Raw genomic sequence first — 10694 nt, forward strand, 5'->3', positions numbered from 1 at the left:
AATTTTTTCCAAAATAGGTATGTGTGTGGCAAGGAGAATTTGAATGGGCACATACAAAAGTATGGGAAGTGACAACGTTCCAGGAGTGTCCTCAGACTGTGGAAAGAGAAGTCTGTCCAGGGCAGCAAGTGTTTAAGAATATGGCCAGTCATGATGAAGGAAAGGTGACTAAGGTCATCAGCTGTAATACCAGGAGATTGAACCTTACTTCACTGCTAATTTTGGGGGGGGGGGGGGGGGGTTGTTTGTTTTTTAAATAAAGTGATGTGAGGGAAGAATGCTTAATAAGATTTATCCAGGTGCAAGGTCGAGAGGATTAGAGGATAGAGAGACTGATTGTAGCAATACAGGTTACTACAAAAGTCCCTGGTGAGATAACTTGAACTAAGATGAAGTGGCTATAAACACTCCTTTCTTTGGGTGTTTTTAAAAAATCAACAACTCACAAGCCACCATTTATTGAAAGTGAGCTCATCACTTTTTAAATCTTGTGATTTCTGAATCATATTTAAGAGAGGTTTATAACCTCAGGCTTCCCATACCCATGACCCAAACAGTTTTATTTTCTTGGTCAACGGATTATTTGACTTATCAAATCGAAGCCATTCAGTTTTGGGGCTGCTAACCAGCCAATCAGTTCTCCATTCACAAAGAGCTCTAAGTCAAAGTCCTCACCGAGTTGGCAGCGTTCCCGCATAGGTTCACCTTTTGCTCACAAGCCTTAGGCCGACAACGAAAGCGGAGCCTGGCCCTTTGGGGAATAAATATCCTCTTTCCAGCCTGAGGTCCGGAATGAATCTGCATCGAGAGCTCTCCGTTCAGCAGGCTGCTCCTGGGGAAGAACCTGAGACTGGGCCAAGCCTCTCCGCGTGAAGCCCCCAGCCCAGAGACAGTCAAGCACTAAGGCCCGAACGCGGAGGCCGCCAGAAGCCCCTAAGGGTCCCTTCCTCGCCCTCCAGGCACAGGGCCTAGGAGGGATCTCACAAAGCCGTCCCTCTGTCATAGGCCCCGTCACCCCCGACCCCAAGTCGCTGCTGCAGTCCCCGCCGGACCCTTCAGATGCCTCAACCCAGGCCTCACCGCCGGCGCGCTCCCCTTCTCCGCCCACCAGCTCCGCTCACCCAGAAGATAAGGTTGAGAAACACCAGCACAGTCTTGGAGGAGGTGATGCCGCACTGACCCATGGTGCCGACAGTCGCTGGGGCCCTGCTTGGGGAGCCGGGTGCGCCGACCCAGCAAGGCCACAATGGCTAGGGCGCCTCCCGGCTGGGATCTGCACAGGCTTGATTGTGGCTGCCCCCAGCCCCGGCGTCCTTGCACAGCCCGCGCCCCAGCAAGCACCTGGCTCCTTTGCGCAGCCGCTCGAGTGGGGAAGGGGGGGAGCGGAGGAGGAGGCACGCTGCTCCCTAGCAACCGAGTTGAACCGGACCGGAAGCTTAGGCCAATCACTCTCTAGGCGGGCTACAGCGAGGCCGTGCCTCTTAAAGGAGCCAAAGACTCAGCTACTTTTGGCCTCTGGCCACCCTTGGATGCAAATGGCTCATTAGGGAAATTTTATTGGAGGAAATTCTCCTCATAGAGCCACATTTACTATGCCAGCCCACAGTAGGTAGTCTTTTTACCTAAGCCATTTCCCCTGTCAACCCTCCGCCCATGGTTATTGGCATCAGTTTAACACCTACAGGAATCCCCAATTGGGGGTGCAGTGAAAAAGTGACTTTATTCAATGCAAACAGCTATCATGATTCAGCACAGTTGTGGAACAGCATGACTGTGGAGCACCGCAATAATGTTACAGCTCAATTATAGAATAGCACTACTGTGGGGTTGATTCTGGCAGGAGGCTGCCCTCGGGCAAGGCCCCTCTCTGGCTAGACAGCTCAGCTCTGAGCTGGTTCAAGCTGGTCTGCTTCAACTCACCCTGCTGTGAGGTGCCCTGAAAACAGACCTTTGGTGTTTCAGCTCCAATCAGGAAACTTCATCCTGCAGTCTCCTTCACACAAGAGAACTTGGGCTCTCCCAGACAATGGAAAACTGACTTATATAAAGAGAAGTCCCTGTCCCTGGTCCCTGATTGGTCTGTTCTCATGTTAAATAAGGACCCCAAATCCTCACAATTTAATTGGTCCAAAAAGCACTGTCATGATTGGTTGTATATAGCTGTCCTTATTGGTTAGTGAAGATGCTAATAAGGCTATAAGTGTATGGCTCCGATTGGACAGGAAAAGTTTCAGTCTTACTGGTTGAAATACTATTCCAGGAACTCCTTTTTAAGGTCTGGCTCAGTTGGCAGAAACAATGTAGGCAGGCAGATTAGTGCAGGTTTATCCCTGAAGCTGGTTTGCATGGGAGGCCTATTTAGAAGTGGCTGCTAGGTTCTATTTTTACATTTGTGTCCAGTTAGTCACCAGGAGTCCTTTTTGGTAGCTATCTTCTTTCTCAATATTGACACCCCATAAGGAAGTTGCAGACAGTAATCTCTCCCACTCCACATCAAAATTTTTTCTAAGCCCTGTTTGGGAGAAGTGCAATGAACATCAACAAATAGTTATGGAGAACTTATTTGCCATGTGCTTGGCTCTCGGAATAGTCGTCAGAAAGGAGGAAAAGCACCCAAGCTGATTTGGCTCAGTGGATAGAGCATTGGCCTGCAGACTCAAGGGTACCAGGTTTGATTCCGGTCAAGGGCATGTACCTTGGTTGCAGGCACATCCCCAGTAGGGAGTGTCCAGGAGGCAGCTGATCGATGTTTCTCTCTCATCGATGTTTCTAACTCTCTATCCCTCTCCCTTCCTCTCTGTAAAAAATCAATAAAATATATTTTTTAAAAAGAAAGGAGAAAAAGCTGGTGATGGAGCTGACAAGGCAGAGACGTGTTTGTGCGGGAGTATAGTTGGGGCAAGGTAACACATCAAGTCTATTCCAGGGTAGGACATTTTGGACCAAGATTAGAGAAATATCATTTTGCATTGTAATTTTTCACAATATTCCCCTAATTATTTGGATCATCATAATTAATACTTTTTGAGAGCTTACCCTGTGTCCAAGTCTTTATAGCTATTAGCTCATTTAACCTCATCACAACCTAAGGTGGAAGATACTATGATTGTGAGCCCCATGATTGGGTATTGAGGCTTAGAAAGATGAACAAACTAGCCCAGAGCCAAAAAGAGAATAGTAGGTGGTCTTATGCAGAAACCATGTTCTCAGCCACACAGGGAAACTGTGTTACTTTCCTGCCATTGCAACCCTGCACTGGTTCCTTGATTAGGCTCATTTAGCCCTAGCGATTGTGGCTCAATATTTAGAGCATCAGTCCACACACCAAAGGATCATGGGTTAGATTCCTATGATCAAGGGCATACTAGTATACCTAGATTGCAGGTTCAATCCCCGGCCAGCAGATAATAGATGTGTCCCTTTCACATTGATATGTCTCTCTCTCTCTCCCACCCACTTCCACTGTCTCTAAAAATCAATTGAAAAAATATCCTCAGGTGAGGATTAACAAGATGCCCATTACTTTTCCTCAATCATCTCATTCTCTCACAATCTCCCTGCCTACTCTTAGCAATATATTCCCATCTCCACATCCTATTCCTTTTCACCAAGCAGTAGCAGGCATTTATTCACTCATCAAACTTTTTGCAAGTGCACCTCTGTACTCACTGTTCTAGATGGTGGGTATTTCATAGTGAGCAAGAGAAATTCTTGCTCTCATGGAGCTTAAATTCTGGTAGAGGAGGCACACCTTAAACAAATAGGTAAGTAGGTTTATGACATGATATTGGGCAGAGAAAGGGGATAGAGCAGCCGTGGGCAAACTATGGCCCGCGGGCTGGATCCGGCCTGTTTGAAATGAATAAAACTATTGAAAAAAAAAGACCGTACCCTTTTATGTAATGATTTTTACTTTGAATTTATATTAGTTCACACAAACACTCCATCCATGCTTTTGATCCGGCCCTACGGTCCAGTTTAAGAACCATTGTGGCCCTCGAGTCAAAAAGTTTGCCCACCCCTGGGATAGAGAGTAATAAGGGAAGTTCTTTCTGAGGGAAGGACATTGGAGAAACCTGAAGTTAGGAAGCAGGCCACGTGAATATTTGGATAAATAATATAGGTGGGAATCCTATATAATAAAAGAGAAACATGCAAATTAGCTGTCCCTCTGCTATGCTCAAGTCATGCCCACCAGCCATGCCCACCAGCCAATCAGAGTGATATGCAAATTAACCCGACAAAGATGGTGAGCAGGCAACCCTCACCGCCCTGCCCCAGCCGATCCCGGCCAGTGGGCAGCGCGCACAGGGACAGAGCTGGGGTTGGGCGGGGCAGGATGCCTGTCTTCCACCCAGCCCTGGCCACTCCAGGCCAGTGCACAGCCAGTGGAGGAAAGGAGCGGCTGGGGCGGGGCGGAACGCCTGGCTTCCGCCCGGCCCCGGTCACTCCAGGCAGGTGAGCAGCGCACACTGGTGTCCCGCCCCACCCAGGCTGCTCCAGGCCTGTGGGAAGCACTCGGAGAGCCTCTGGGCAGGGGAGGCAGGCTGGCGGAGGGCAGCCTGTACTCCCCACATGGCTACAGTGGCAGCTGTGAGTGAGCCAAGCTGAGCCTGTAGGCTGAGCTGAAATAGCGCCTGCAGGCCATCAGCAGAGGATTGGCTGCGCAAGTCCCACCTCCTGGCCCAGAAGGTGTGTGATCGCAGGGACAGCCACCATGGTGGGCCAGATTGACATCCTCCTGGCGGTACCACAGGGGTTTGTGAATCTGGGAAGCCACAGACCTCCAGTGCACACATCCTCTCCTCCCCCTTCCCCTCCCCCAGCCCCCCGCCCCCCCTCGCCCGCATGCGAACATCCCCCAGCACACCTGCAACAGTCCCGGACCAAGGCACGCACAAGTTCCCCCGCCCCTCCGCCGCACTTCCATCAACCCCAGCATGCCTAAGTCCCCCACAGGATGTGCAGACGTCCCCTCCGGCACGCTCATGTCCTTTGGAGAGTGTCTGGATGTTCTGGGTGCTGAGGGTGGTCACCTGTGAGATGACAGTGAGAGGGCGGAGTGGTGACGCCCTGTTCCCTCAGAGGCCAGTGCAGCTATGAGATCATCTCTGTGGGGCTAATGAACGTGCTGAGGTGAGAGCAGGTGCAGACAGACATACCTGGTGGGCATGGGCAGTCCTTGCTGAGGTGCCTTCAGTCAGTGGTCAGCATTCAAGATCAAGAACCCAGAGGCGGCGAGGAGTTCCATCCTCTTAGTGAAACAGTGAGATAGTAGGGGTGACTGCAGAGGAGGAATGTGCACTTTGGGTGCTGGCGCCCATGAGTGAAGGCCGCCCTGACTGAGCCTCACTTGCTTGGGGCCTAGCACACTCCTGCCAGGCAGCGGGTGACAGGACGTGCTTTTCCAAGTTAATGAGAGAAAACATTGATTCTCCCGCTGCCCGCGAAGGTGGAAAATGAATTGGGAGGACATGCGGGGAGTGAGCGAGGTTCCCTGTCTTAGGGTTCCAAATCCGCTGTTGGTTCCTTTCACCACTGACTGGAGATATACAGGGTGTCTCCCCAAAATGTATACACACTTTGAATACCTACTAATTCCAATGGTTTTAGCATGGGAAGAAAGAAACAGCAATGGAGTTATCATCTGTTAAAAGTGTGGGCAAAAACAGGCAGTCGGACATTCTCTGAGGGGTCCCAGATTAGAGTGGGTGCAGGCCAGACTGAGGGGTCCCCTCCCCCACCGCCACCCCAGTGCACGAATTTCGTGCACTGAGCTACTAGTAGCAGCCATAAAGGCCCTGAGGCAGGAACATGTTTCTACAAAAAGAAGTACTGAAGAACCTGGTGTGCTGGAGGTCAGTGAAGGGTAGAGAATGAAGTCAGCAAGATCAGATCACCAAGGGCCTAGTAAGCCATGTGTGATGGGAAGATACTGCAAGGCTCTGAGCAGATCATCTTGAGGAGGAAATTGGTCTTGCAAGGCGTATGAGGCCATAAAAACTGTGAACAATGCACTGCCTTGGGCGGGGAGGGAGGTCGTTATCACTGGCCCCAGGACAGATCATCTGGGGGCCTTCCTGTAAGCCCAAGAAAGGGGGAGGAACCATATCTGCAAGACAAAGACCTCAGAAGGTTATAAAAAGCGAAGCCTCTGCATGTTACTTCACTCTGATTTGGAAATTATTCCCGGAGTCCACTAGTGTTAATAAACAGGGTCCCTCCATTTCTCTAGGAAGCATGCTTGGTATTTCTTTGGCCTTCTGCAACATATGGTTCCCTGAAAACATGGGAAGCTAACCATGTTTGGCTCTTGCCTCGGGTGAGTGGATGGGGTTTGGGGCCCAGGGGCATGTGACAGGCCTCCAGAAGGCGCGCTCTGCTGATTTTAGAAGAAATGAACCGGGGGGAACTCCAGGAGCTCCAGAACCTCAGCCCAGGACCCGGCCCGTATCTGGAGAAAGTGGATGGACACCTCTGGACCTGTCGACAGAATCTGTAAGGTAGGGGCCCCAGTCAGTCAGGCCCACTCCAAGTGAGTGGAAGGGGGAGCTTGATCACCTCCCCGGAAGTCATAGGACTTCATCAGGTAAATCAGGAATCAGGTCAAAACTTGGGCTGTCTGGTATATAAATGTGGGACTCCGGAGGTGAGTGCATTCAGATTTAATTAAAGAATTATGAGTTCACTCTGCTGTTTGTTGGTGTGGGACTAGCCAATTTGCTACCGTGAAGGGGGACTGGATGCAGTCTTAAGTCCTCTGGTAGGTTCTCACCAAGATTTTGGTCGAGAATTCTGTTCTGGGGCATGGGTGCTGGGAGTGCCCCTACGCCTATCTGGGGAGTTGAGCATTGTTTCATTTATCTGCTCAGCTCCAGTCTGGCTAGTCTACAGAGAGAGTGTGAGTACGGATGTTTGTCTGTCTTGGCATAATTATCTGCTCATTAACTGGTCTATGTGAAGCGAAAGCTACTTTGACTTATTCTGAATTTCTGTTGATTCGTCTGGCTGAACGTTTGGGCTGAAACTGTGATGGTCTGCAAAAGTCTCTAGCAGCTGCGAGATTTATTTTTCTCAGAGATGTTTGCTCTCTATGACATGAGCCACCTAAAGCATAACTAAGGCTGAAGTTATTATTAACTGTCTATTGACCCCATTAACCCTGGTTGTGTGTCTTGTGTGGTCTGTTGTCTTTGTGGTTGTGTGTTTTGTTTGACTTGCCATTTTCAGTTATTTATTAGGATCCTCATAGAGGACATAACCTTGTCTCTCCCTTCCTCCCTCATCCTGATTCTGACAGCATCTGGAACTGGATTAAAGATCTTTTCTTTCAGGAGGCCCTCCAGGCTTTCAGTTGCAAAAAATCTCCCTACACACCCTTATCCTCATCTGCTATCTTTCCAGGCTGACTAAGAGTCATTTTTCTCCACAGGTCAGACCCCAGCCTCCAGGAGGGAGGACTACTACAGCGGTAGTCTGTGGTTTACTCCAAAACTCCCACTGTTTAAAGGGAGACAAACAACTGGACTGGGGGACAGAGGGATGGTCGGAGAGATCAGAAGTCGTAAAGGAGGAGGATTTAAGATCCTCTAAGGCAGTGGTTCTCAACCTTGGCTGCACATTAAAATCACCTGGGAATCTTTTTAAAATCCTGATTTCTGGGCCTCATCCTCCAGAAATTCTGTTTCTTTGTTACTAATGTTGTGACCCCACCCCCATAACAAAGAAACAGAATTTCCGGAGGATGAGGCCCAGAAATGAGAATTTTACAAAGATTCCCACGTGATTCTAATGTGCAGCCAAGGTTGAAAACCACTGGCTTAGAGTAAAGAGGAAAAATCTGTGAGGGAAAGCAACTGTCACAGAAAGAAAAAAAGTATCCTTAAATGTAAAAAGCCTAAATAAATATACAGGATCTCAGACCATTTGCCTTGTTTCAGGACAGAGTAAATGGTGAATGCAGAAAAAGGGGAGGGATGGTGGCAGTTAATTATGAAGCAGGGAGAAGTCTGGTTGCTGCTCTGCCACAAAGGGAACTGGCGGGAAGACAAGGATGGCAGGGCACTATAACTAGTATACAGGGATAACAAAAGGGCAAAGGAAAGGCACTCTCCCTGGACCCAGGAGCCATCAGGACTTTGAAATTCTCCAAGAGGGGAGGAGTCTGACTCAGAGACTGGCCGAGACCCCATTGGGTTAGAACAGTAATTCTCAACCTGTGGGTCGCAACCCCTTTGGCAGTGAAATAACCCTTTCACAGGGGTCGCCTAAGACCATCCTGCATATCAGATATCTACATTATGATTCATAAGTGTAGCAACTTTACAATTATGAAGTAGCAACAAAAATAATTTTATGGTTGGGTCACAACATGAGGAACTGTATTTAAAGGGCCAGAAGGTTGAGAACCACTGGATTAAAAGAACCAGAGGCGCCGAAACCGGTTTGGCTCAGTGGATAGAGCGTCGGCTTGCGGACTGAAAGGTCCCAGGTTCGATTCCGGTCAAGGGCATGTGCCTGGGTTGCGGGCACATCCCCAGTAGGAGATGTGCAGGAGGCGGCTGATCGATGTTTCTCTCTCATCGATGTTTCTAACTCTCTATCTCTCTCCCTTCCTCTCTGTAAAAAATCAATAAAATATATTTAAAAAAAAAAAAAAAAAAAAGAACCAGAGGCTGTATATTGAACTTATAAACGGCAGTTTGCTAGGCAGAGGTCCAAGTCCAGTTGTATAGGGGTTAAGCTGCCTGTGTAAAGCAAAACAACTTTCTCCCCTGCCAGAATACATTTTAGGGAAATTGGGCAGACTGTTTGTGGCTAGAAAGAAGAACTGGCCACCATGCACAGCCCTGATAGTGGCCTGCAAAAAACTGTATAATAGACTTAGATGATGCCTGCATCTTCATGGACATGGCTTCAGAGAGACAAGGACAATTTTGCTTTGTGTGGAAAGGTCAAGAATAGAATTTAGTCACCTCCCTAAGATGTTTGTATAGCCCTACCATGTGTCATGTTTAGTAGCAGAATATTTAGCTGTCAGAAGCGGCCAAGGTGCCAATGTTATACTTCATTATGTAAATGTAGTAATCTTTAATTCTCTTACAGATTTAAATGCAGTTGTCAAAAGGGCAGGTGCCCAACTGGGCAAAGAAGAATACCCATCAGGTTTTGGTCTCTATTGAGAGACAGTTGACAGCCTGTATACTGCCTTGTAGGCTTGTGTGACCATGCCCATGTGAGGGCACAAACCTCAACTTTGGGAAAGTGGGGGAGGCCTGTTTAGAACAGAGGGAAGTAGTGAAGTGGTGAGTACTAGCCCTCTGTTACAGGAATTACAGACTCTGTGAGGTCTTATGACATGTGAGACCCTGTAAAGACATAAAGCTCCCTTAGTCCTTTCCGAGAGGACAAGTCAAATAAGGGGAGCCCTACTACAGGGACAGCTGTGACTATCTATTTGACTATAGACACATTGTAAATTTCTTCTTGCCATTTGAAGACACTTATATTACTCTGAAGAGTCCATGAAAAGGACTGACAAGGAAAATCAGAAGATCTTAAAGTGGGTCAGTATATTTTTCTCCTTATATAATTCCTCTGAAATTTGGCAATGCTTAATAAATCATGGCAATACATTTCATTGCATAAATTCAATAAAACCAGTTCCTAATAGTGGTTTTATTAACCGAAAACTTTGACTGGAGTATCATGTTTTAAAGAGACCTGAAGACTTGAAGCCAATAAGAGTGCCATGGAAAAAGCCTGGTATCCTGCTTGGGAGCCCTGAAAATGGCTGGTGCTGGAGCGTCAGGCCCATGCTCTGCCATCACTGGCAGTTGGTCAGAGTAGAAGGGAAGCAATAAGGATGCCTCTGCCTCCCTGCAAACCTCCACGCACTCTGGGCTGAGACGAGTAGGAAGGTTACTGAGATGGGCCTTAAAGCCTAGGGCATGGTCCTGGGTAGAGCTACTGCAGGTGAGGAATTCACCTAACTCAGCAGATACTGCAGGTAGGCCTGATGGCAGCTGGATGGCTCGGCTTCCTGGCCCTAAGGGGCACACTAAGATTCAATCATGAAATTCCAGCAAAGGTAGTCAGTTACCATTCTTGTTGTGTTTTTGAAAACAATCAGGCCAAATTGAATACAATAGAAAAATTGGTCTTGACTTGGCTCTTTTAATAAACATAGAGGTAATTTTGAGGAGAAAAATTCTATTTCAATAGAGGTTATTAAAACAGAAATGTTTTCTTTCTCTTCCACCAGACCATTTGTTACAGTTTGTCTCTGCCAGGTCACAAGCCCACCTTCTTCTGTGACCAGGCCTCATCGTCCCTCTGACAGACAGCAAGGATCTCTTGGCTATGAGAGAAAACTCCATCCCTCCTCAGCATGAAGCAGCTACAGAAGAAATTCAACGTCCATTTTCCCTGAAAGAATTCAGAGCCAAGATCCTTGAGGTAATATATTAGGCAGTAAGACAGACATCAGCAGAGCAAGGATGATGGGCACTACCAGATGTGTATGTGAGACAAGGGACATAGCCAAAGGGGTCCTCGCCCAAAGTCTTGGGCCTTGGAAAAGACCAGTAGTTGTCCAAGAGACTCAACCCTGTTGCATTTGGTTAGTCTGCTTGCCTCTGGGCAGTAGCAGCCACAACTATGTGGTTGAAGCTTTGCTCGGGAGCACACCAGAT

The 10694-nt window shown here is 48.2% G+C and overlaps 1 protein-coding gene across 2 annotated transcripts in view; it reads right to left on the bottom strand.

Moving 5' to 3' along the window:
- TSPAN3 (tetraspanin 3) overlaps positions 1-1458 on the bottom strand; it is an 83713-nt gene extending 82255 nt beyond the window's left edge. Inside the window, exon 1 of one of the 2 annotated variants that reach the window (XM_081084368.1) lies at positions 1122-1458. In XM_081084368.1, the coding sequence (XP_080940494.1) occupies positions 1122-1184 (63 nt within the window). In that variant the 5' untranslated portion in view covers positions 1185-1458. Of the gene's footprint in view, positions 1-675; positions 827-1121 lie in introns of those variants that run through there. The other variant, XM_081084367.1, reaches the window with a different exon arrangement.
- Between the last annotated feature and the right edge of the window lie 9236 nt (positions 1459-10694).

Source organism: Myotis nattereri (genome assembly GCF_964212035.1).
Source record: "Myotis nattereri genome assembly, chromosome: 1".
Lineage (NCBI taxonomy): Eukaryota > Metazoa > Chordata > Mammalia > Chiroptera > Vespertilionidae > Myotis > Myotis nattereri.